The sequence below is a fragment of the Plecotus auritus genome (genome assembly GCF_963455305.1).
Source record: "Plecotus auritus genome assembly, chromosome: 2".
NCBI lineage: Eukaryota > Metazoa > Chordata > Mammalia > Chiroptera > Vespertilionidae > Plecotus > Plecotus auritus.
This window is the reverse complement of record NC_137771.1, coordinates 106,024,835-106,051,398: the sequence shown is the minus strand read 5'-3', so window position 1 is coordinate 106,051,398 and position 26,564 is coordinate 106,024,835. Positions and strand designations below refer to the sequence as shown.

General features: G+C 46.7%; 1 protein-coding gene across 4 annotated transcripts in view; it reads left to right on the top strand.

Annotated features, from left to right (window-relative positions):
- Positions 1 to 26,564, top strand: part of NUP210 (nucleoporin 210) — a gene marked incomplete at its 5' end in the record, with an annotated part of 129,619 nt that overhangs the window by 54,782 nt on the left and 48,273 nt on the right. For 3 of the 4 annotated variants that reach the window (XM_080654585.1, XM_080654583.1, XM_080654586.1), the window contains 6 exons: positions 10,194 to 10,415; positions 12,109 to 12,282; positions 17,542 to 17,731; positions 18,227 to 18,333; positions 20,249 to 20,353; positions 20,440 to 20,538. In XM_080654585.1, coding sequence (XP_080510711.1) covers positions 10,194 to 10,415; positions 12,109 to 12,282; positions 17,542 to 17,731; positions 18,227 to 18,333; positions 20,249 to 20,353; positions 20,440 to 20,538 — 897 coding nt within the window. The remainder of the gene's footprint in view (positions 1 to 10,193; positions 10,416 to 12,108; positions 12,283 to 17,541; positions 17,732 to 18,226; positions 18,334 to 20,248; positions 20,354 to 20,439; positions 20,539 to 26,564) is intronic. The other variant, XM_080654584.1, reaches the window with a different exon arrangement.

The window sequence follows — 26,564 nt, the reverse complement described above, 5'->3', positions numbered from 1 at the left end:
GAGTCACAAGCCCAAAGAGACAGCCAAAATGAGGAGACAAAAAAACAACCCCCAAATGAAAGAACAAGAGAATTCTCCAGAAGAAGAGATAAATGAAGCAGATAAGAATTTTATAAGAATTTTAACATAAGAATTTTATCTGAAACAGAGTTTAGAGTAATGATGATAAAGATGCTCAACAGCATGAAAAAAATATATAGTAACTATGACAAAAGAACACTGTGAGATAAAGAATGACATAACACAAATAAAGAATGCATTGGAAGGAATACACAGCAGATTAGGGGAAGCTGAGGATCGAATCAGTAAATTAGAAGACAGAGTTGAAAATATCACTCAATCAGAGAACCAAAGAGAAAAAACAATTAAAAACAGGAGGACAGCTTAAGAGAGCTGTGGGACAACGTGAACTGTAATAATATTAGAATAGCAGGTGTGCCAGAAGAGGCAGAAAGAGAGAAAGGAATAGAGAACATATTTGAAGAAATAATGGCAGAAAACTTCCAAAACCTGGTTAAGGAAAAAGTCACACAAGTTCAGGAGGTACAGAGAACCCCAAGCAAGAAGACCCCAAATAGGCCCATGCCCAAACACATCATAATTAAAATGCAAAAAATTAAAACCAAAGAAAGAATATTAAAGGCAGCAAGAGAAAAGAAAACTATTACCTACAAAGGAGCTCCCATAATGCTGACACCTGATTTCTCAACAGAAACTCTACAGGCCAGAAGGGAATGGCATGAAGTACTCAAGGTAATGGAAAGCAAGATCAGAGACCAAGATTACTATATCCAGCAAGGCTATCATTCAAAATAGATGGTCAAACAAAGAGCGTCCCATACAAAAAAGGCTAAAGAAGTGCATCAACACCAAACCAGCCTTACAAGAAATGTGAAAGGGACTGCTGTAATGAGAAGCAGAGAAACCTAGCCATACAGAATTAAAATGGAAATAAATAAGTACCTGTCAATAATAAGCCTAAATGTAAATGGATTAAATGCTCTAATCAAAAGGTGTAGGGTAGCTAAATGAATACAAAAAACATGACCCAACCATATGCTATGTATAAGAGACCCACCTCAAAACAAAAAAACACACACAGGATGAGAGTGAAGGGATGGGAAAAATATTTCCATGCAAATGGAAAAAAAAAAAGCTAGAGTAGCAGTACTCATATCCAACAAAATAGACTTTAAAATGAAGGACATCACAAGAGACAACAAAGGTCACTACATAATACTAAAGGGAATGATACAACAAGAGGATATAACCCTGTTAAACATATATGCACCCAATACAGGAGCACCTAAATATATATTAAAAAAAAAATTCTAGAGGATTTTAACAGAGAGATCGACAACAATACAGTCATAGTAGGGGACTTTAACAGCCTCTGACTTCACTGGATAGATTTTCCAGACAAAAACTTAACAAGAAAACGGTGACTCTAAAGGACACACTGGATCAGATGGATTTAATTGACATTTATGAAACATTTCACTCCAAAGCTGCAGAATAAACATTCTTTTCAAGTGCACACGGATCATTCACAAAGATAGACCACATGTTAGTACACAAAACAAGTCTCTACAAGTTCAAGAAGATTGAAATCACATCAAGCATATTCTCAGATCACAGTGGAATGAAATTAGAAATCAACTACAGTAAAAACACCCAAAACATTCAAACACAAGGAGGCTAAATAGCATGTTATTAAACAACTAGGAGCCCAGTGCTCGAAATCGCACAGCGCTGCCCACCCACCCGCAGCCCTGCCTTGACACCCAAACCTGTCCATGCAGAGCTCCAGCACACCTGGCCCAGCCCCCAAACCCTCTGGCCTTCTCTGGCCACTTCAAGCCCCGACCTCAGTCCCTCCAGTTGCCTCGGGTTGGTCCTGCCTTCTCTGGGCGCCTCCCCGCTTCCGCCTCATCTCCAGAGCAACACGGCGGCTCGGCGCTGGAGGAGAGCATGGAAGCCTCCCGTCTGCTGCGCTGTGCTCCTTCCCCTGGCAGGTGGGCCATTGGGCACTCAGAGTGCGAGCAGTGGGTGGTGAAGGACTGGTGAGGGGGGCACTATGGGCTCTCACCCCTGCCCTCCACAGCATGGGATGGTCCTGCCTCCTCCGGGCACCTCCCTGCTTCCGCCTCGTCTCTGGAGCAATGCCCCAGCTAATATGCTAATGACCTGGTCATTACCATTACGGTGTCCCACTCATTAGCATATTAGCTCTTTATTAGTATGATGAATGGGTTACCAACGAGATCAGTAAAGAAATAAACTTCCTGGAAACAAAGAAAAATGAACACACAACAACCCAAAATCTTTGGGACAGAGCTAAAGCAATCCTGTGAGGGAAATTCATAGTACTACAGGCATACCTAAAAAAAAGAAAAAGAAAAACCAGCAATAAACTATTTAACCCTACAACTTAAAGAACTAGAAAGAGAACAACAAGAAAAACCCAGAATAAGCAGAAGGAAGAAAATAAAGATTAGAGCAGAAATAAATAATATAGAGACTAAAAAAAAAAAAAATACAAAAAAAGTCAATGAAACCAAGAGCTGGTTCTTTGAAAGGATAAACAAAATTGATAAACCATTAGCCAGACTTATTAAGAAACAAAGAGCGAGGACCCAAATAAATAAAATCAGAAACAAAAATGGAGAAGTAACCACTGACACCACAGAAATACAAATGATCATAAGAAAATACTATGAACAACTATATGCCAATAGCTGGACAATGTGGATGAAATAGACAAATTTCTAGAAAAATATATCTCCCAAAACTGAATCAGGAGGAATCAGAAAACCTGAATAAGCCTGTAACAACTGATGAAATAGAAGCAGTAATCAAAAAACTCCCAGCAACCCTAACCAGTTTGGCTCAGTGGATAGAGCGTTGGCCTGTGAACTGAGGGGTCCCAGGTTTGATTCCTGTCAAGGGCATGTACCTTGGTTGCGGGCACATCCCCAGTGGGAGGTGTGCAGGAGGTAGCTGATCCATGTTTCTCTCTCATCGATGTTTCTAACTCTCCATCCCTCTCCCTTCCTCTCTGTAAAAATATCAATAAAATACATATTTTTAAAAAAAACACACAAAAAAACTCCCAGCAAACAAAAGCCCAGGTCCAGCCGAAACCGGTTTGGCTCAGTGGATAGAGCATCGGCCTGCGGACTGAAGGGTCCCAGGTTCGATTCCGGTCAAGGGCATGTACCTTGGTTGCGGGCATATCCCCGGTGGGGGGTGTGCAGGAGGCAGCTGATCGATGTTTCTCTCTCATCGATGTTTCTAACTCTCTATCTCTCTCCCTTCCTCTCTGTAAAAAATCAATAAAATATATATTTAAAAAAAAAAAAAAAAAAAAAAGCCCAGGTCCAAACAGCTTCACAGGGGAGTTTTACCAAACATTCAAAAAAGAACTAACACCTACAGTCCTCAAAATATTTCAGAAAATCCAAAAGGAAGGAACACTTCCAAACTCTTTTTATGAGGCCAGCGTTATCATAATTCCCAAACCAAATAAGGACACTACAAAGAAAGAGAATTAAAGGCCAATATCCCTGATGAACATAGATGCCAAAATCCTCAACAAAATCTTAGCAAATGGCATCTAACAATATATTTAAAAGATCATACACCATGACCAAGTGAGATTTATTCCAGGGATGCAAGGCTGGTACAATATTTGCAAATCAATAAACGTGATAAATCACATAAACAAATTGAAAGACAAAAATCTCATGATTATATCAATAGATACAGAAAAAGCATTCGACAAAATCCAACACCCATTTTTGATAAAAACTCTCAGCAATGTGGGAATAGAGGGAGCATAACTCAACATGATAAAGGCCATATAAGACAAACCTACAGCCAGCATCGTACCTAGTGGGCAAAAACAAAAACCATTTCCCCTAAGAACAGGAACAAGACAGGGATGCCAACTTTCCCCACTCCTCTTCGACATAGCACTGGAAGTGCTAGCCAAGACAAGAAGAAGAAATAAAAGGCATCCAAATTTGAAAAGAAGAAATAAAACTGTCATTATTTGCAAATGACATGATATTGTGTGTAGAGGGTCTGTCCCACCTGCACATCACTCTTGTGAAGCCCCCAAGTGCTGGGTCTGGAGAGCTTACCTGCTTCTTCCTTCTGTCAGTCAGCATAGATTGAATGCATCACCCTGGGCCAGCCAGGTGCCTGGGGCCTGAATCTCCCACTGCCCTGTCCCTGGCCTTTTGCCTCTTGATCCTACACCAAGTGTGATTTATCTGTTCTATCTCCTAGAAACATATATTGCCAGCACTAAGGGCCTCTTGACGGCCAGACCCATCTTGTTTTGCAAAACAGAGGAACAACTGTAATAATCAGAACAATAAAGATTTAATTAAAAAAAAAAAAGAGTAGGGAAATGTGTTGTGTCCTTCTGTATTCTGAGCATGATCTCAACCACATGAGAAATGAAATATCATATAGGAAAAATTAAAATATTAAGAAAAAACAAGAACATACAACCACACTGTGGTATTTTTCAGCCATCTGATTAATACAAGTCCAAAAGTTTGATGTTCTAGCATGCACACTGCTGATGGGTAGATAACAGTGTACTCTTTTCCAAAATTCATACATTTTGGCCCAACACACATGCCTCCCACTGCAGTGTGCCAGCCTCTACCCTGCCCCATGCCTGTGGTGTCTGCCAACCATGCGGAGCCTGTTTTCTCTCAGCTCTATTCATGCTCTCACCCCTGGGCTATATCCAGATCTGCCAACAGCCTGCAGTCCTTGCAGGTACAGGCTAATAGCCACTCAGCTGTCCCCCATAGTCTGGACCCAGAGCAGTGCCCCAATCAGATGTCACCTAAGGTGGAAACGAACTCCTACCTGAGTGGCAGCTTTAATATGCACACACCCTCAAGGATGGGGTTGGGCTAGTGGCTAAGGCGATGATCCGCTGAGGCCTATAGTGCAGGCTCACCTAGTTGGCTTTTTACAGTATACCCTTAGCAAAGAAAGGGTATCACTTTTCAATGAGAATTCTCTCCTTTTGAATTACTTTTTGCAATATGAACACTTTTCTGGGTTTATCAGCCAACAACTCCCCATGCATCCTCTCCCTGCACACGTGCACAGGTCTGCTCAAATGTCACCTCCTCAGAGAGGCCTTCCCTAATCCCATCCAAAGCAGGACCTCCCAACACTTGTTACTTCCTTCCCTTATCACTACCTACCATCACTTTCTATGTTTATTTGTCCATCTGCTTCTCTGTCCCCACAACGAGAACGACGCTGCCAGTTGCTCAGTCTCTCATGCTGTAAAATGAGCATGAGAAGAACTCCTGCCTTGCAGGGTTATTGTAGATTCAAGGGAGTGGGAATGAACACATACAGCAGAAGCTCAGTTAACAGCGTGTGCTATTGTCACTATCATTAGTATGAACTGTCATCCCATTTTACAGATGGAAAACATGAATCCCAGCAAAGAAATTTACCCAAGTTTACCCAGCTATTCTGGCTTCATATGCCCTGCTCTTGCCCATGTCTCAATGCCACAGTCAGCAAAACTCTGCTGTGGGTAAAGCAGGTCACTACAGACCTCACCAAAGGAAATTTTCATGACCAACCCAAAGGAAAAGGTTGTGCAAAGAACCAGATGCCCTGTAACTAACAGCCAGAGAACTAGGAATTATCACTTTTGCATGGAATTCCATTCTTATTCGGCATAAAAGTGTCACACAAATCTATGCCATGGAGATAGGTCAATAACCAACACCACTAATGAGGGACACTCAGAAATCATACAGGCTCCTCAGTACACATCAAAGTGCAGATATTAAAACAGGCAAAGCCAGGGATGAGAGTGCCCATGTAGCTAGGGCGAGGTCTCCACCCTGGGCCTCAATTTCTTTGCTTCTTTAATCAGATGGCTGAAAAATATCACAGTGTGGTTGTACGTTCTTGTTTTTTCTTAATATTTTAATTTTTCCTATATGATATTTTATTTCTCATCTCTGGTTGAGATCATGCTGTGAATACAGAAGGACACAGACACACATTTCCCTACTCTTTTTTTTTAATTAAATCTTTATTGTTCAGATTATTAAGATGTTCCTCTTTTTCCCCCCATAGCTCCCCTCCACCCGGTCCCCACCCCACCCCCTAGCCCACTGTCCTCATCCATAGGTGTATGATTTTTACCCAGTCTCTTCCTGCACCCCCAACACCCCTTTCCCCCCAAGGATTGTCAGTCCACTCCCTTTCTATGCCCCTGATTCTATATATTCACCAGATTATTCTGTTCATCAGATTTTTTATTCACTTGATTTTTAGATTCACTTGTTGATAGGTATGTATTTGTTGTTCATAATTTTTATCTTTACCTTTTTCTTCTTCTTCCTCTTCTTAAAGAATACCCTTCAGCATTTCATATAATACTGGTTTGGTGGTGATGAACTCCTTTAGCTTTTTCTTATCTGCGAAGCTCTTTATCTGACCTTCAATTCTGAATGATAGCTTTGCTGGGTAGAGTAATCTTGCTTGTAGGTTCTTGCTATTCATCACTTTGAATATTTCTTGCCACTCCCTTCTGGCCTGCATAGTTTCTGCCGAGAAATCAGCTGACAGTCGTATGGGTACTCCCTTATAGGTAACTAACCATTTTTCTCTTGCTGCTTTCAAGATTCTCTCTTTGTCTTTTGCCCTTGGCCTTTTAATTATGATGTGTCTTGGTGTGGTCCTCTTTGGATTCCTCTTGTATGGGGTTCTGTGTGCTTCCTGAACTTGTAAGTCTATTTCTTTCACCAGGTAGGGAAAGTTTTCTGTCATTATTTCTTCTAATAGGTTTTCAATATTTTGCTCTCTCTCTTCTGGCACCCCAAAAATTCGGATGTTGGTACGCTTAAAGTTGTCCCAGAGGCTCCTTACACTATCTTCATATTTTTGGATTCTTTTTTCTTTTTGTTTTTCTGGTTGGGTGTTTTTGGTTTCCTCATATTTCAGATCTTTGGTTTGATTCTTGGGGTACGTTGATCTACAGTTGAGTTTCTGTATATTCTTTATTTCAGACAGTGTATGCTTAATTTCTGACTGGTCCTTTTCCATTTTTTTGGCATTCTCATTAAGATCCTTAAAGGTCTCACTAAGTTCCTCAGTGGTTTTTAGAAGATTCTTGAGTAAGCTTATAAATGTGGTTCTGAACTCTATGTCGTCCAGTAGTTTGCTTTCCTCCATTTCTTTTATTTGTGACATGTTTCTTTGTCTCCGCAATTTGGCTGCTTCCCTGTGTTGATGGAGTGGCTTTGTGTGGTAGGTGACCTATAGGGGCCAGTAGCTCAGCCTCCACAATCACCTGAGGTGAACGCTCTAGGTACACTCCTTTGTGGGCTGAGTGCAAAGTCTTGTTGTAGTTAAGCCTTGATTGCTGTTGGTACACTGGGAGGAATTGACCTCCAGGCCAATTGGCTGTGAGGACCCGCTGTGTCTATAATGGAAGCACTGCTGCGCTGGAGACATGCTTATGGTGCAGGACGTGTTTCAGTGGGGCTTTGGTGCTCACTGAGTCTACCTCTTGAATGTGTCACTTATGGATGTGAGGAGTTGCAATCTGGTGTCTCACACTGACCACTAGGTACACTGGCTTCTGGATTTCCAATGGGGTGCAGGTCAGCTACCGTCTGAGGCCACCCAGCAGGAGCTACAGCGAGAACTACAGTTTTCTCCTCTTTGCTTGGGGTTTGGAGGTTTTGGAGCTGTCTGACCCGGGCTGCAAGTTTGCTAGGTTAAGCTGTGATAGGGCAGGCCATTCATATGTTAAAGCCGCTGCTTGGAGCTTGGGTGGGTTTGTAGGTTGTGCGGGGCGGGGTCTCAGGGCGTCACTAGGCTAGGGCGTGGCAAACAGTGATGGCTGCCAGTAAGCCGGCTCTGGGTCTCCCACTGTGTCCCCGCGTCCCACACCCCAGCGCAGTAAACAATTATTCATGCGCGCAGCCCTGCAAGCAAGCCACCCTCACTTTCCGACCCGATGGCAGACAGTCCAGCTTCTCCCCATAGGAGTTTGGGTCCCCCGCGTCTCCCTAGAAACTGGAGTTTGGAGTAATCGGGAGCTTGTCTCCCTTCGGGTTGAAAAAAGCAGCGCTCCCAGTCGCCCGCCGCCAGCCCAATTCGCACGCCTCCGTACCTCAGCTTTTCGGCACTTGTGCAATGCTCTTTTCTCTTTCCTTCTAGTTGTAGAACATCCACTCAGCCAGCTTTCCTGTGGTTCTGGGTGATAGATGTTGTGTCTTTTAGTTGTAGTTTTGAAATTGTTGTGCGAGACAGCAGTTTAGGTGTTTACCTATGCCGCTATCGGCTTTTTTCTTAAATCTTCTGTCATTATTTCTTCAAATAGGTTTTCAGTATCTTGCTCTCTCTCTTCTTCTGGCACCCCCATAATTCGGATGTTGGTACGCTTGAAGTTGTCCCAGAGGCTCCTTACACTATCTTCATAGTTTTGGATTCTTTTTTCTTTTTGCTTTTCCAGTTGGGTGTTTTTTGCTTCTTTGTATTTCAAATCTTTGATTTGATTCTTGCAATCCTCTAGTCTGCTGTTGGATCTCTGTATATTATTTTTTTATTTCAGTCAGTGTATGCTTAATTTCTAGTTGGTCCTTTTTCATATCCTCGAGGGTCTCACTAATTTTATCAGCCTTTTCTAGAAAATTCTTGAAAAACCTTATAACTGTGGTTTTGAACTCTATATCCAGTCGTTTGCTTTCCTCCATTTCTTTCACTTGTGTCCTGTTTCTTTGTCTCCACATTTTGGCTGCTTCCCTGAGTTGATGGAGTGGCTTTGTGTACTAGGTGTCCTATAGGGCACAGTGGCTCAGCCTCCCCACTTACCTGAGGTGGACACTCTTGGTGCACCCCTTTGTGGGCTGTGTGCACAGTCTTGTTGTTGTTAAGCCTTGATTGTTGTTGGTATCACTGGGAGGAATTGACCTCCAGGCCAATTGGCTGTGAGGATCAGCTGTGTCTACTATGGGAGAACTTCTTTGCTGGAGACACCCTTATGAGACAAGACTTGCTTCAGTGGGGCTTTGGTGCTCACTGAGTCTGCCCCCTGAATGTGTCCCTTATGTATCTGAGGAGTTTTAATCTGGATGGTTCTACTCTAACCCCTGGGTACACTGACTCTTGGGTCTCGAAGGAGGTGCTAATTTAGCCTCTGCCTGAGGCCACCCAGCAGGAGCTATGGAGAGATCTGCAGATTCCTCTTCTTTGTTTGGGTTTTGGAGGTGCCCAGATGAGGCCCAGCTGTGAAGCAATGCAAGCTGCTGTGGGGCCTTGGGCATTCTTTTGGATATTCTGGGTCTCTCTGAGCAGATGAGAGCTTTTTGTAAAAAATTACTTTAATTTATTCTTTGTAGATTGGGTACTTTAAGGACTTAATATTCACTCCTTCACTTAACAAATAATTGAGCATCTACTCTGTGCCAGGCACTGTTCTAGGTGCTGGGAACAAAATGGCAGAAAGGCTTGTTCCCCAAAGCTTGTGGAGATGTTGCAGGAAGTGCAGGAAATGCAGTGGAGAACGAACTAAGGAAACAAACCACTCTGAATTATGCCCTCAATGACACCAGTCTGTGTTTCCCCTGGTCATCTGGTATGTTTCTGTTTGGAATTGTTTCATGCTTTTTAAAACATGATGGCTGTGATCAAACTGTTCAGTCAGTTCTATACCCAGCTCTGCCTTTGGGACCCACACAGGCCCCGTCACGATGCACTAGGCACTCCTGCAGTCCTGGCCGGAATTGTACACTGTGGATGCACCAAGCACTCACGCAGCCCCACGCTGGGCATCTGCGGTAGGAAATGGCTGTGTGAGCCTCTCTGCATGAGCTCACTTCCCTCCTTCCTAGACTGTCCTTAGGTTATATTCCAGATGGGAAGTTCCTGTGTCAAGGACAGTGAGTATTTTCAAAGCCTTTAGCGGATTGTTTTACAAAAGAAGCAGATCAATTTATGCTCCCTTCACCCCAGCAGTATCAGCGAGGAGGACAGAATTCTCCTCAGAGCACTTTTGCACCAACAGCACTGGGAGTGTTGCCGATGAGCACCAGGAGCGGGGTTGTGTGGCCTCTGCAGGGCAGGTCAGGCCGCTACATGTGCCTCTCAGAGGAAGGCACTAACTCTTCTTTTTGCTCCCACAGGCTGCGAACCCCTCCTCTGTTGCCTTGGTGACCCTCGGCTCCTCACAGGAGATGCTGTTCGAAGGAGGTCCCAGGCCCTGGGTCCTGGAGCCGTCCAAGTTCTTCCGAAACGTCACCTCCGAGGACACTCACAGCATCAGTCTGGCTCTTTTTGGGCCCCCTGCCTCCCGTAATTACCAGCAACATTGGATCCTCGTGACCTGTCAGGCCTTGGGCGAACAGGTGAGAGGACAGCCGCCCCCACATCACCTTGCCCAGAGGGGAGGACCCTGCTGTATTCATAGCATCATTTTATTTAATCAAGATGGTTGTGATCAAACTGTTCAGCCAGTTCTTTACCCAGCTCTGCTGCTATACCCATCTCACAGACAGATGAGGATCAGTGAGGTAGAATGACGTAGTGAATGCAAGCAGATCTAGCAAGATATGCGGTTGGGACCCCCTTCCTATACATGTTGCCTTTGATAGAGCTAGGTAATCCTGGCTCCCTTTCAACAACCTGGTGACCTCTTCTCTTTCTGGGCTTCAACACTCCCCACTACCAAATCAGGGCTGAGCTAAGATCAGGGGCATAGCCGAAACCGGTTTGGCTCAGTGGATAGAGCGTCGGCCTGCGGACTGAGGGGTCCCAGGTTCGATTCCGGTCAAGGGCATGTACCTTGGTTGCGGGCACATCCCCAGTGGGGGGTGTGCAGGAGGCAGCTGATCGATGTTTCTCTCTCATCGATGTTTCTAGCTCTCTATCCCTCTCTTCTCTCTTCCTCTCTGTAAAAAATTAATAAAATATATATTTAAAAAAAAAAAAAAAAAAAAAAAGATCAGGGGCATAGTCAGATGCCTCCAGGGGCAGGCAGGTCTTATAAAGAGTGAAGTTTCAGGGCCACATTTGGCAGATGTTTTTGGTATTTCAGGATAATCTTGAAATCCCAGTACTTTTTTCTGTGAAATCTCTTAATTTTTATTTATTATTATTATTATATATTTTAGTATGTTTTTATTGATTTCAGAGAGAGGAAGGGAAAGGGAGAGATAGAAATATTGATGATGAGAGAGAATCATTGATCAGCTGCCTCCTGCACACCTCCCACTGGGGATTGAGCCCATAAGCCAGTCATGCATCCTGATCTGGAATCGAACCATGACCTCCTGGTTCATGGATCAAAGCTCAATCACTGAGCCACACTGGCCGGGCCATTTTCATTTTCTTTTTAATGTTCAAAACCAAGAAATTAGGAGACTGGGTAGGCTGAGCAAAATGTGTCTGTCACTGGAACCCCTGAGGGTTGGGATCACGTGGATCGAGGGCAGCTTGCCCACTCTATTGGTCTGTGTATTACTTCCTTGGGGTGTCAGGCTGTAGGCAGAAACTCTGCAGGTCAGCATAGAAACTGCCCTTTGTCCTGCCCAAAGGTCAGGAAGGGTGAGAGGCTCTGGACCAGACCATGCCTTCCTACAGAGTGTATGTGTTGTTAGGGGGTCAGGGCCACTCTCTTTTCTGGTCCCCCCCGCAGGTCTCAGTCCATTAGCACACATTCTTTCACACCTACATCTCGTTGCGATGAATGTTTTCAAATCAGTATGGACTCTTTGTTTAACAACCCAGACTTGGGAATTTGTTTATGCAACCTGGGATTTTCATAGGATGCTGGGAAGCCACGTGGTGCCACCGATCCACCTCTTTCCTGGGCAGTGGTTCTGGCTGATGTCTGTAGAGGGCACTAGGGGCTCCGATCTCATGCCTGTTACTGGACTTTTGTACCCACCCCTCCCCGCCCCCTGTGATGTAGATGTCATTATCATTCCTATTCTGCAGAAAAGCACACTGAGTCCCATGGAGCTGGGTGGCAAGGTGAGGTGCACAGTGGAGCTGAGCCTCAAACTTGGGGATGTCTGACTGCTCCTTATGCTCTGCCAGGTCATTGCCCTCTCAGTGGGGAACAAGCCCAGCATCACCAACCCCTTCCCTGCGCTGGAGCCTGCTGTGGTGAAGTTTGTGTGCGCCCCACCCTCCAGGGTCACCCTGACGCCTGTCTACGCCAGCCCCCAGCTGGGCTTGTCCTGTCCGCTGCTGCAGCAGAACAAGCAGGTGGTGAGTGGGCACTGCTTGGGGATTGCAGCGTTTCAGTGCACAGAACCTGTCTCTACACTCAGCTGGCCCTGCATGGTGGGCACTTTTGCTTGAATGTTAACCTTTGGGGGATCCCAAGATCTAGAGAGGTGATGAGACTCAGCAGGCCCAGCTGCTAGTGGCAGCACTGGTGAAGGTGGAGCCTCTGGCACCTGGAGCAGCTGCTTCTCTCTGCATAGCGCTTGGCAGTTTGTAAAAATCTTTTTTTCCTGTGACTCGAGGATGATAAGGCGGGGCTTGTTGTCAGCGGGCAGTGTGTGTAGTTAGAGCGAGGGCTGCCGAGGACAGGGCCCCGCTGCAGTGTTCTCCAGGGACTGTGCTGCAAACGTGGGCAGAGGGAAGAGCAGGAGGGAGGTGAGGTGAAACCCAAAGATCTCGTCCCCTTGGGGTTGCAGCCAACCAACCCTCTACCTCTGAGGCACTCAGGGGCCAGATGACCGAACAGAGAGCTTGGAAGTCCTGTTGTGCAGGTTCAGGTGTGTGAACCTGCATCTGGCCCCAGCCCTCCTCAGAGGCGGGCACTAGGCTTCTTTTGACTCATTCCTTAACATTTGTTTGCTGAGCACCTCTTCTGTGCCAGGCACAGTTCCAGGTCTTGGATACAGGGCAATCAGGACAGGTGAGGCACCTTCCCCACAGAGGTGACAGGATGGGTGAGAGGATGGGAAGTACTGTGGAGGAAGTAAAGGAGAGTGCAAGACAGCTACTGGTGGAGGCCCCTTCAGATGGAGCCAGGAAAGGCCCGGGAGCAGAAGGCACATTCCACTCAGGCCCTTGGCTGAAAAGAGCTGAGATAAGGGTACTCTGGACAGATAGAACAGCAGTATAAAGGCCTTGAGGCCAGACCAGGGTCTCAGTGTCCCTGTGCTCACATGATAATCAGACAAGTCATCTGTGCTAGGAACTTTCACCTCTGTGCCTCATTGCCTGTCACCAGGATTGTCTGTGACACCAGGGTCCTTGCATCCCCTTCACAGGTTTGTCCACAAAGCTCAGAGATGGGCAAGGTCCCAAGGGCAGAGCATAGATCTGCCCAGCTCCAAGCTCAGTGCCTCCCCAGTGGCCCCTGGAGCTGCTTCTCTTCTCCCAGCCCGGTCCTGGTCTAGCTGCCCTCTGCTTCGGTGGCATCGGGGAACCCTCTCCGCAGTTCTCCAGAGAACACTCAGTGCCTGTCCTCTTTGCGTCTATGGGAACCTTTCTGAAACAGTTTGTATCAGCAGCCTCTTCCACCCTGGCAGCCTTCGAAATTTGGGAGTTAGCTCCTTGCTGGGTAGAGGACAGAGCTGCTTTGTATTTGGTCGAAGTTCCAGGGAAAGCACCAGACTGCAGTGTCTGGGATTTGGGAACAATTACACCATCTAGCACATGACTCTACACATTTAGTTCAACTTTTCCTTCCACTGCTCTGGCATCGGTGGGTGGGCTTCTGCCTTCTCTTGGGCTTGACTAGTCACTCAGCTCTGAGACACCTGGTGTGTGAGCTCCTCCAGCCCTGATGCTGATCCAATAATGTTGGTGTCCTGAGGCATCGTTAAAAGTGAGGACTCTGTGTGCTCCCCCTCAGAGTTAGGGGGACTGGACGAGCACTGTCCCACCTTTGTGCCCTCTTAACAAGTGAGGAGAGCAGGCTCAGAGCCCTGAGAAGACAGTGGCACCCCTAGCTCCGGCCTGGGTGTTGGTGGCATGGAGCTGATGACCATCTTTCCCAAACCGAAACCTTTTTATTTCCCGGACTTTGGGGCTATTGAGAATGAATGTCCTGAAAGTTTTACATTTTAAATCACTTATGCATTTAGCAAATTATGCCTTGATGAAAAACTAAAATTGCAGTAAGTCCGGACTCTTTGGGAAAACCTGGCCTACTGGGTCCACTCTGTGAGGCTTGGAGCTGGACAGCACTCGCGTCCACAGGCCGAGAGTTAGGGCCCAGCCCTGCCCCGCATGTAGCTGGCCTTCTCTGAGTGATTGGGGGTGACTGGCCTCCCAAAGTCATTGCTGGAGAAAGGGGTTCAAACTGGTACCTGTTAGGCTTTTGACTTGTTCTCCACTTCAACCCTGCCAGTGGCATCCCAGTCACTGAGGATAGGCCACTTCTCTCTCTGCTGCCCACTCCATCCCTGCTGGAAGCCCTGTCACCTGTGAGCAATGATCCTGTGTGGTTCTCGAACTTGCCATGCCCTCTGGTTTGATTTCTCTCCCCCCCCTGCAGCCCCATGCTTTCCTCTTTTGCCTCCTTTAGTTCTTCATTCACACATTACCTCCTCATTGGGGCCTTCCTCGGCCTTCAGACCTTATCCGAAGTTTCACCCTCCACATTTCATATCCATATCCAGGTCCCTTCCCTCAGCCAGCACTGAAACCGCTGAGCATGCTGTACAATGTATGGTTTCTTCTCTCCTCCGTGAGCCTGTAGGTGAGCCTGCCTCATGGCAGGAGCTCAATAAATGTGACGGGCTCATGAGCATGGCAAAGAACTCACTGCTTGTGTTCCAGTGGCCTTCTGACCATGACTCCGGCTGTGTAGACACCTCAAGAATCCCAGTGGAGACACTGCTGAGGAAAGGGGCACAGTGGATGGTGCCAACCTCAGGAGTAGGACCTCACAGAACAGCCTGCTTGCTCAGCTCCAGCCCATTCAACCCCAGGCTGGCCAAACCTCATTTTCAAAACAAAAACCAATCAGATTATGTGCAGCTTCCCTGTCCTTAAATGCTGGCTCCTTGTCCAGGGAGCAGGCCGTCCATAGTGTGTAACCTCTGTGTCAGCCCAGGGTTGTCTCTCTTGATTAAAGGATGCTGGCCAGGCAGTGGGGCATGGCTCTGCATTAGCTTGCATGTGCTATAGACCTCACTCAGCAGGAAGCAGTGGACCTTGAACGTGGAATTGCCATGTGGTCATCAGTGTTGGGGTTCTGGTGCTGAGAGCTGATTAGGCAGGGACCCTGTGATTTATGGTGTCACTAGGGGACCTTGAGAAAGCTGTCCCTGCCATACATTCTGGGTGCAGTATCAATTTAATTTTATACTTCTCCAAAGCCAAAGGCTACCCAAGACACATTTGCAGTGTAAATTATTGGCAAGGCCAGACACTAGAACAGAGCTGACTGGTTGAAATGACAATGGAGCCACACTCTGGCCTGATGCTGGCACTTCGTGCAGGTCATCCAAGTTCTGATCACTGCAGCCATATGCCAGGAGAATGAGTAGCCATCTGAGCCTGACTCTTGAGCCAGAGAGAAGCTGCACACTGTCGGAGGAGGCCCATGGGCTTTCAGATCAGACCATCAATTCCACCCCTAACCTTGTGTGACCTTGGACAAGTTTCTGATGTCTCTGAGCCTCAGCTTCCCCATTACAGATGGGGAGGCTCAGAGACATCAGAAACTTGTCCAAGGGATTTTTAGGGATTATATCATGCCTGAAATGGCCATGGGAAGGATCCAGTAAACTTGCAAGCATGCTTGACATATAGTATTAATGTCTTTCCCTGGGAGAGCAGCAGAAAGGGAGGAATAGTAGTGTTTCACCCAGGTTTGCATCTGGAGGAAGAAATGGGGCACCCAGCACATGCCCCTTGTCCCTGCCCATAGTCATGGCTCCCAATTTCTGTCCAGCATACTTATAAAACCCTTTGCATCCTCAGGTGATTGTGCTGACTTGCATTTACAATTTGCAACATGCTTTGGTTCAGTGTTCTCTGGGGGGAAAAGAGCTAGGAATTGGGGAGCAGCCATGTGTGGTGGGGAGTTTGGGGGCTGCAACAGTCAGGGCAGATGATGCAAGGCTGCAATGACAAGCAGCCCCAAGTCCCACTGGCTTCACATAGCATAGGCATACTCTTGCTCACACTACCTGTGCATCTGGGCAGGCTGGGGACCCTACTGTGTGTCATTGTGATCTTCCTTCCAACACTTAGATGTGAGCATTGCCAAGTTGAATGTGGCCAGGTGGCACTGTGGAGACAAGGAGACCATGGCAGATCATGTTCTGGCTATTAAAGCTCTGTCTCCTGGAATTGTCTCAAGTCACTTGTCACTGGCCAAAGTAAATGACATAGTCACTCCTAACCACAAGGGCCAGAGAAATCTAGTCCATTCTGGACCTGTGCCTGATAGAGGACTGTCCCTTCTCCCTGCTTACCTGTTAATTACAGTGAGCCAGGCTCTTTAGAATGATCTCACAGGATCCTTTCAGAAGAGCCCTGGGAGGTGGGTTTTCTTCTGATTCCCACTTCACAGTTGTTGAAACCAAGGCTCCGGGAAGTCAGCAGCTTGCCTGGGTGGAAAGAGGCAAAACTGGGGCACAAGTCCAAGTTGTGGGGCCCAGGAGTCTAGTTGCTTAGGGTGCCTGCTTTGCTGCTCACCCCATCTGCCCCATGCCATTTGGGCAGGAAGGGAAAGGGATGAACAGGCATGTGGGGTGGGGGTGGGTGAGGCTAATTCAGAGTGGGTTCTAAGGTACAGGTTTGCTCAGGGAGGAGAGGTGAGGGTAGATGGTAGAATTCAGGGTTTGGAACTGAATCCTGTAGGTGTGCCACTCAGCCACTGAGTTGCTTTGATCCTTCTATTCCCGGGGACTCTGCTTCCACACCCTTGATATGTAGGTGACAGCTCCCACATCTCTGAGATACTTTAGGAGCAAGGAGCTTTGTAAGAGCTTTTTGGAGCTGGAATTGGCATTCCTGTTAAACTACTAAGGGAAACATCCTGGAGAGCAGAGGTGTATGGGGGCAGGGAGGGAGCGGCAAAGATTTGGAAAGGTGAGGGCGGAGGGGAGGGACAGCAGCCTAGCTGGGATGGGAGGTCTGTGGCAGAGTCTCCCAACCTTGGCACTATTGATGTTTTGGACCAGATTTTTTTTTCCTCACGGGGCTGACCAGTGCACTGTAGGGTATACAGCAGTACCCTTGACCTCTACCCCCTGCAGTTTATAATAAAAATGCTTTTAGACATCGTCAAAGCCCCTTTGCCCTCGTTGAGGACCATGAGCTAGAGTAAGAGGCCGAGGCTGTGGGCACCTTGATCACTGGGCAGTTGTGAGGACTGGTTAGTGACTTGCCCCGAGTTGCTCACCAGGACCCTCATGAGCCCATAAGGCAGCCAGCTGGGTTCCTGGAACACCAGGAGTGGCTGTGCCAGTATGGGTCCTCAGTGTTCACTTTGAACACTGTGCTCATTGTGATCTGGGCATGGTCACAGCACCTGACCTTGGTTTCTTGCAGGTTCCAGTCTCCAGCCACCGCAACCCCCTCCTGGACTTGGCTGCCTATGACCAGCAGGGCCGTCAATTCAGCAACTTCAGCTCTCTGAGCATCCAGTGGGAGTCCACGAGGCCATTGCTGGCCAGCATCGAGCTTGACCTGCCCATGCAGCTGGTGTCCCGGGATGACGGCAGTGGCCAGAAGTTGCATGGTGAGCTGGGGTGGTGAGCCTGCAGGCCCAGGACAGGAATACAGAGAGCAGTGAAACCCTACAGACAAGAGGTGTCTGAGGAGTGCTAGTGGCTGTTGGGACCTGTTATCTGGGACCCCCTTTTATCTAGGATGGAAACTTAGGGAGCATTGTGAGTTTACCGCTCTCCTTTAAACCTGTGACCTTGTTTGAGAGATGGAGAGCAGGTTCAGAGCCTGTTGCAGGTGACCCCCAAGTCCTAGGCTATTCGGCAGGTCAGCCTGGCCCCAGCAGCCAGGCTTGAACATCTTCTTCAGCTCATCTAAACTGCTTCATGGAACCTTGCTATGTCAACCATTATGATACATAAAGTTTCAACAAACTCAGGCATCTACTGTTAAGGACTGGAAGATTTAAAACTGCAAATCAGAAGGAGGGAGGGGCTGTTTCACAGGCAGCAATGGGGCAAAAAAAAAAAAAAAAAAAAGACATGGGTTTTTCTCTTCTTGGACTCAGGTTTGCAGGCCATTTCAGTTCATAAAGCGTCGGGAACCACAGCCATCTCTGCTACTGTGACCGGCTACCAGCAGTCCCACCTCCGCGCAGCCAGCGTGAAGCAGCCGGTATTTCCCAGGGCACATTGGGGGCGGGGTCTTCTGCTCCTCCTGTATTCTCTTCAGTTTTGGTGTCCTGAGTCCCCTCACTGGGACACACCCCTCAGTTCACTGCCCTTCTCCATGAATCAGGTGAGGTACACTCACCTGAATTGGTGAGCCTCCTTGCTGGCCACCTGCCTCCAGTCTCCCCCATCTTGCATGACCTGCACTCAGGGGATTGGAGGGATCCAGTGCTCCCTTTCAGCTCCAGGACATGGCTTTGGGAGCCCCCAGACCTAAGGGCGGGAGCCATCCTCATCCTTAGCCAGGGCTTGCCCATCCAGGCTCTTCTCCCTGATTGACCTGACTTACAGCCCTCCTCCCCCCGCCCCCTGCTGCTATATGCCTTTGAACCCACACTTCTGTTGCCTGGAATTCCATTCCCTCCTTCCTTTTACTCTTCTCTCCCAGGAGTCTCCTGTTCTTTTAGTCCCACCCAAACTATCAGCCCCTCTGTGGAGAGTTCCCTGAACTCTCTCCACAGAGCAACCGCTGTTGCCCCAGGTCCCAGAGCCCCTCGTGCTTCCTGCTCTCCTGGTGTAGCCTCCACACATGCACTGACACCCTGTCTGCACACACATGTGGCCATTCACTGGACCACACCTCTGTACCCAGCCTCTCAGGGGGGCCCAGGCAGAGATGCTGCAGTGAGTGGCAGATAGGCACCTATAAGGTGAGTGGGAAGGGTTCCCCCAGAATGGCACTGCCTGAATGACACCCACCCCATCATGGAAGAGGATGGCAGTCAGATTAAATTGTGAATGGAGCAGAGGCAGCAGGTAATGACTGTGGAGGGAAGGTGTGTCTGACTCTGAGGGACTCTGAATGCTAGGACGAGGAACTGGAATTGTCTCCTGGGTATTGGGGAGCAGGGACACCTTTGAAGAGGGTGTGACACCAGTGGGAACAGCACTAAGAGGCTAGCCTGGAGGAAGGTGGCCCTGAGGAGCACACTGGTACCTGACCCTGATGGCTTAGGTTCTCAGTCATCCCACTAGCACCAGGGATCCCTCAGCTGATGGCCTCATGGGCCTCCTTCTGGACTGTAAACATCCAAGCAGATCCCCCCTTCAAGGCCTCTACACTTACACTCTGCCCTGTGGGCTTTTTGCAATTTATTTACATCATTCATACCTTCACTTTCTGTGTCTCTGCTCACCTGAGAGGCACACCTGAGAGTCTCTCCCTCTTAGACATGTCATGGTTCCTTCAGCCCCCACCACACTCACATCTTTCTGTCATTCTTTTTCTCTAATTCTTGCATTAGAATACATCTCCCTGAGGGTAGCTGCTGCCCCTCTAGTGCCTAACACAGTGCCTATTGCAGTGCCTGGCACAGAGTAGGTGCTCAAATGTGTGAGTATATATGGGTCAAAGTCAGGTCAGGTCCAGCAGTCTCCCTGGAATGACGTGGCAGGAAAGAAAGATACTTAAATATGCACATGGCCCAAGGGATGAAGGCCAAGCTTGTCCTCTTGTGAGCACCCTAAGGATGCCTGTACAGTACTCCATGTTTAGTCTGGTCAGGACCTTTGCAGTTTGCCCAGTACCCATCTCATACATGGCACTACAGCTGGCCGGTTGCTGTGTGCCCCCTGCTTTCCCATATGTGTGTGAATTGCCCACCATGTAGAACCTGGAAGGTAGGATGGGACACTTGCCTTGGCAGGATTATGAGATGTCCTCAAAGGGACATGGCCTCTGAGCTGGGCTCACACAATGGATTCATCAGGACTTGTGTCCTAGACATAACGAATGATACTGGGACCTGGGGCCTCTGGTCCTGCTCTTCCCCAGGGGCAAGGGTGGGTGGAAGGCCTGTGGGCTCATGGCGTTGGACTGTTGCTTCCTGGATCTGATGGTGTTGGTCTTGCCCTTTCAGCAGGACCCTCTTGTGCCTGTGTCAGCCTCCATAGAACTCATCTTGGTAGAGGATGTGAGGGTGAGTCCGGAAGAGGTGACCATCTACAACCACCCTGGAGTACAGGTACAGCCCCTTTACTGCCACCTTGCCACCTAAATGTGGCCCATTGGCATGGCAGTCTTGGCCTCCTAGCCTGACCCTCCTTGTAGGCAGAGCTGCATATCAGAGAAGGTTCCGGCTACTTCTTCCTCAACACCAGCACTGACGTCGTCAAGGTGGCCTACCAGGAGGCCAGGAGCAGTGCCATGGTGAGTGGGGGCCTGTCTCTATCATTGGGTGGCCATAGGCATCCTGATTTGATTATTTCAAAGGTTGGCACTGTCAGCTGTAGTTTGCAAGGTCTTTAGATTCTCAGATTCATTGTTGTGCAACTTCAGTCATTTGTCTGCTACCTTTATGATTTTTATTTCATCTCCACAAATTATCCATACTATTAGTTAGCCAATGGCTTCCTTTTAGTAAATCTTTATTAGGATTAAAATATCATAAGATTACATAAGCACCACTACAACAACCATAAAGTTGCTTTAAAAGATGTTTTAGCTTTTTATGTTTTTCCACATTCCTTTCTCAATCCTCTCCCTATTCCTACAAATTTCACATCTTTGTCCATGGCATAGAAGAATTTAGCATTCCACTTTTTCAATTATTTTATCCTAAGTATTTTCACATGTTGCTGTGTAGGCTGGCTGGTTATTTCTGTGCAGACTTTTGTACTCAGCCATTTTCTCCATGTAGAGCATTTTGGTAGTTTAAATCATTTTTAAAAAATAGCCCTGCAGTTATAGCAAAGAGTGAAAGGAGTAAAAACACACACCAATATTTTCAATACCTGCATATCTGTATATTGAGTTATTATGCAACCATGAAAAACGAACTTTCTTTAAAAGGAAATTCTTACTTACATAAATGCAGGCAGCCAAAAACAAAAATACAGCAATGACACCAAAGCAGTGTCATCAATTGCAGCTCTTTTCTTGCCATTGGACTGTTCTGAACCTAAGATCAGCTTTCCCTTTGTTAAGGGCTGACTGCCAAGTGTGTAAGGAGTGCCCTAATTATCCCAGCACCAAATGAAACTTCTTCCTGGACTTGAAAGGGGCCAGGTTGATTCAGTGTTTGGCTTTGATGGGAATAGTACAGATAGTACAGTGAGAGAGGACAGGTTAGGACCTTATCCTGGCCGTTAGTTGCCTGCTGCCCTGTTGCCCACATTGGCCTTTAGTGTTGCCCTGTTCCCAGAGGTGAGCCCTAACAGACTGGCAAAAGCATGGAACAAGGTTTCTAATTCCAGGGAAGGCTAAAATCAGAATTATCCTTTACAGAGACCTATTCCCTAAATCTCCTTTCAGAAATACAGCCAGGGTACTTGCCCATGGTTGTACAGTAAGTTTGTGGCCTAGTCAGAAATCAAAATATGTAACCTCAGTCTCTGCAGGACATGTCCAGCCATGACTTTCTGCAGGTCTGTTTATCTGTTTGCATCCACTGACTGTCTTACTACTTGAGTCACAAAATTGCCTCTGAGGTGGGACCAGGTACAAAGTAAAGTGAGGAAAACAAGCAGGGTGCGAGGAACATGCTTGGGGAGTGCAATGCTGAAATGTCACCTGAAAAAGTAAAAAACAAAAAGAAATATTACCTGATGCTTAGCTTCAGTGCTGGGACGTAATAGGCAGTGGTGGGGACTATAGCAGATGGAGAGCACAGGTTATGTCTAAGGTACAGCCACTATGCATCTATAGCTCACTTTTGTTGGTATTTTTTTTTTAATATTTTATTGATTTTTTACAGAGAGGAAGGGAGAGGGAGAGAGAGTTAGAAACATCGATGAGAGAGAAACATCGATCAGCTGCCTCCTGCACACCCCCCACTGGGGGTGTGCCCGCAACCAAGGCACATGCCCTTGACCGGAATCGAACCCGGGACCCTTCAGTCCGCAGGCCGACGCTCTATCCACTGAGCCAAACCGGCTTTGGCTTTTGTTGGTATTTTTAATAATAGCTTTATTGAGGTATAATCCACATACCATACAATTCACCCATTTAAAGTGTACAATTTAGCAAAACAGCATGGTACTGGCATAAAAACAGACATATAGATCAATGAAACAGAATAGAGAGTCCAGAAATAAATCCACACCTTTATAGTCAATTAATATTTGACAAAGGAGGCAAAAATATAAAATGGGCTAAAGATAGTCTATTCAATAAATGGTGTTGGGAAAATTGGAGATATACATGCAAAAGAAAATGGAACTAGACCATCTTCTTACATTATATCTACACTAATAAAAGAGAAATATGCAAATTGACCGTGCCTTCGTGACACCCACCAACCAATCAGGAGTAAGTATGCAAATTAACCCAACAAATATGGTGAGTTAATTTGCATACACAGGTGGCAGGGGTGGGACGCTTGCATTGTCACCATGGCGACGACGCAGGCGTTCCGCACAGCCCCAGCCACTCCGGGCCTCTGGGCAGTGTGGGAGGGCGGAAAGGCGGCTCCAGCCAGAGCAAAGGCGGTGCCGACAGCCAGGGGAAGGAAGGCCCATTCTTGCACGAATCTTCGTGCATCAGACCTCTAGTATAAGAACAAACTCAAAATGGATTAAAGACTTAAATGTTAGACTCGAAACCATAAAAATCCTAAAAGAAAACATAGGCACTAAAATCTCAGACATTTCTTATAGCAATATTTTTTCTGATATATCTCTTCAGGAAAGGGAAACAAAATAAAACATAAACAAGTGGAACTACATCAAACTATAGAGTTTTTACACAGTAAAGGAAACCATCAACAAAATGAAAAGACAAACCATGGAATGGGAAAACATACTTGCCAGTGATACATCTGAGAAGGGGTTAATATTCAAAATGTATGAAGTACTTATAAAACTCAACACCAAAAAACAATCCAATTAAAAATGGGCAAAATATATGAATAAACACCTCTCCAAAGAGGACATATAGATGACCAATAGACATATAAAAATTATCATTGTTACTAACCATCAAAGAAATGCAAATTAAAACCACAATACGATATCACCTCACACCTGTCAGAATGGCTACCATCAATATCAACAAACAGCAAGTGTTGGCAAGGATGTGGAGAAAAGGGAACCTTTGCACTGTTTGTGGGAATGCAGATTGGTGCAGCCATTGTGGAAAGCAGTGTGGAGTTACCCAAAAAAATTAAGAATGGAACTGCCTTATGACCCAGTGATTTCTCTTCTGGGAATTTATCTGAAGAAACCCCAAATCACTAATTAGAAAGAATATATGTACCCCTGTTTTCATTGCAGTTTTATTTACATTAGCCTAGATTTGGAAGCAGTCCAAGTGTCCTTTAGTAGATGAGTGGATAAAAAAGCTGTGGTACATTTATACAATGAAATACTACCCTGCCATAAAAAGGAAGAAAGTTTTACCCTTTGTGACAGCATGGATGGACCTAGAGAACATTATGCAAAGTAAAATAAGCCACTCAGAGAAAGACAAGTACCATGTGATTTCACTCATATGTGGAATTTAATAAACAAATTGAACTATTAAGCAAAATAGAGACAGACTCATCCTATCTAATAAAAGAGAAACATGCAAATTGACCGCACCTCCGCAACGCCCACAAACCACGCGCACAAGCCAGTCAGGAGCGAGTATGCAAATTAACCAAACCAAGATGGCAGTTAATTTGCATATCCAGGCACAGAGCGAAGACTGAAGAAGGAAGCCAAGTGCTGCAGAAGGGAGCGAAGCTGCGGAGAAGCAAGCGGGGCGGCGGAGAAGGGAGGGAAGCAGGGGGGGCAGTGGAGATGGCCGCAGGAAGCCCTATTCTTGCAGGAATAGGCCCAAGGAAGCCCTATTCTTGCAGGAATCTTCCTGCAACGGGCCTCTAGTAGATACATAGTAGGCAGACAGCTCTGGAGGGTTGGGGAAGAGGGTTGGGAGGGGTGGAGGGATTGAACAAAAAAGAAAAAAAAAGAACATGGACAATAGTGTGGTGATCCTCCCCCACCCCCACCCTTAGCCCACAGCATGCAATGGCGGCGCCCCCGCTGAGGAGCTTCGCTGAGGTTGGCGTGACCATTGAGGACGTTGCCCTGTACTTCTCCAGGGAGGAATGGAGCCTCCTTGATGAGGGTCAGAGACAGCTGTACCTGAATGTAATGCTGGAGAACTTTGAACTTGTATCCTCGCTGGACTAGAGGCCCTGGAGAGAAACCAAGATGGCGGCATAGGTAAACACCTAAACTGCTGCCTCGCACAACAATATCAAAACTACAACTAAAAGACAAAATGAACACCATCCAGAACCACAGGAAAGCTGGCTGAATGGAAATTCTACAACTAGAAGAAAAGAGGAAAGCACATTGAGACTCAGAGGAGCGGCCAAAGGCTGAGGTATGGAGACTTGCACACAGAGAGGACTGGCGGCTTTGTGCACGGGCAGCTGAGTGCACGGCTGGCTTTCTAAAGCGGGAGGGAGAAGGAAGCTTCTGACTGCACTGAACTCCAGGGAAACCAGACTCATTCGGGGGGAATCTGGACTGTCAGGAAAAGAGAAAGCACACTGAGACTTGGGAGCTGCGGAAGGCAGATGTCTGGAGGTGCGCGCGAGCAGAGAGGACTGACTGCTCAATGCACAGGAGGCTGAGTGCGCGGCTGGCTTTCTAAAGTGGGAGGGAGACAGAAGTTCCCGACTGCGCTGAACTCCAGTTCCGGGCAAGTTTCTGGAAACGCTGACTCATTCGGGGAGAAACTGGACTGTCTGGCAGCAGGTGAAACATGAGGGAGGCTTTCTCTCAGAGGTGCTTGCAGTGATTACCGAGGGACACTGAGACCCAGGGGCCTCATAGGGCAGGGCTGATGGGAAAACAAGGCTTTCTGCTCTGCCCTGAAACTCTGCCCCATCCAAGCTGAGCACAGAGGCTTTTGTAATTTTGCAAGTCTTGTCTCATAAGAGTGTCTCCAGCACAAAAGTTCTCCCAGCATAGACACAGCTGATCCTCACAGCCAATTGGCCTGGAGGTCAATTCCTCCCAGTGATACCAACAACAATCAAGACTTAACTACAACAAAGCTGAGCACATAGTCCACAAAGGGGTGCACCAAGAGTGTCTACCTCACGTAACTGGGGAGGCTGAGCCACTGTGCCCTAGTGGACACCTACCACACAAAGCTACTGTACCAACTCAGGGAAGCAGCAAAATGTGGAGACAGATCACAAATGACAGAAATGGAGGAAAACAAATGACTGGATATAGAGTTCAAAACCACAGTTATAAGGTTTTTCAAAATTTTCTAGAAAAGCCCGATAAATTTAGCGAGACCCTCGAGGATATGAAAAAGGACCAACTAGAAATTAAACATACACTGACTGAAATAAAAAATATTATACAGAGACCTAACAGCAGACTAGAGGACCACAAGAATCAATTCAAAGATTTGAAATACAAAGAAGCAAAAAACACCCAACCAGAAAAGCAAAAAGAAAAAAGAATCCAAAAATTTGAAGATAGTGTAAGGAGCCTCTGGGACAACCTCAAGTGTACCAATATCAGAATTATGGGGGTGCCAGAAGAAGAGAGAGAGCAAGATACTGAAAACCTATTTGAAGAAATAATGACTGTAAACTTCCCCCACCTGGTGAAAGAAATAGACTTACAAGTCCAGGAGGCTCACAGAACCCCAAACAAAAGGAATCCAAATAGGACCACACCAAGACACATCATAATTAAAATGCCAAGAGCAAAAGACAAAGAGAGAATATTAAAAGCAGCAAGACAAAAACAGTTAGTTACCTACAAGGGAGCACCCATAGGACTGTCAGCTAATTTCTCAACAGAAACTATGTAGGCCAGACGGGAGTGGCAAGAAATATTCAAAGTGATGAATAGCAAGAACCTACAACCAAGATTACTCTACCCAGCAAAGCTATCATTCAGAATGGAAGGTCAGATAAAGAGCTTCACAGGTAAGAAAAAGCTAAAGGAGTTCATCACCACCAAACCAGTATTCTATGAAATGCTGAAAGATAATATTTAACAAGAGGTAGAAGAAGAAAAAGGTAAAGATAAAAATTATGAACAACAAATACATGGCTATCAACAAGTGAATCTAAAAATCAAGTGAATAAAAAATCTGATGAACAGAATAAACTGGTGAATATAATAGAATCAGGGGCATAGAAAGGGAGTGGACTGACAATTCTCAGGGGTAAGGGGTGTGGGGGGTGTAGGAAGAGACTTGACAATAATTGTACACCT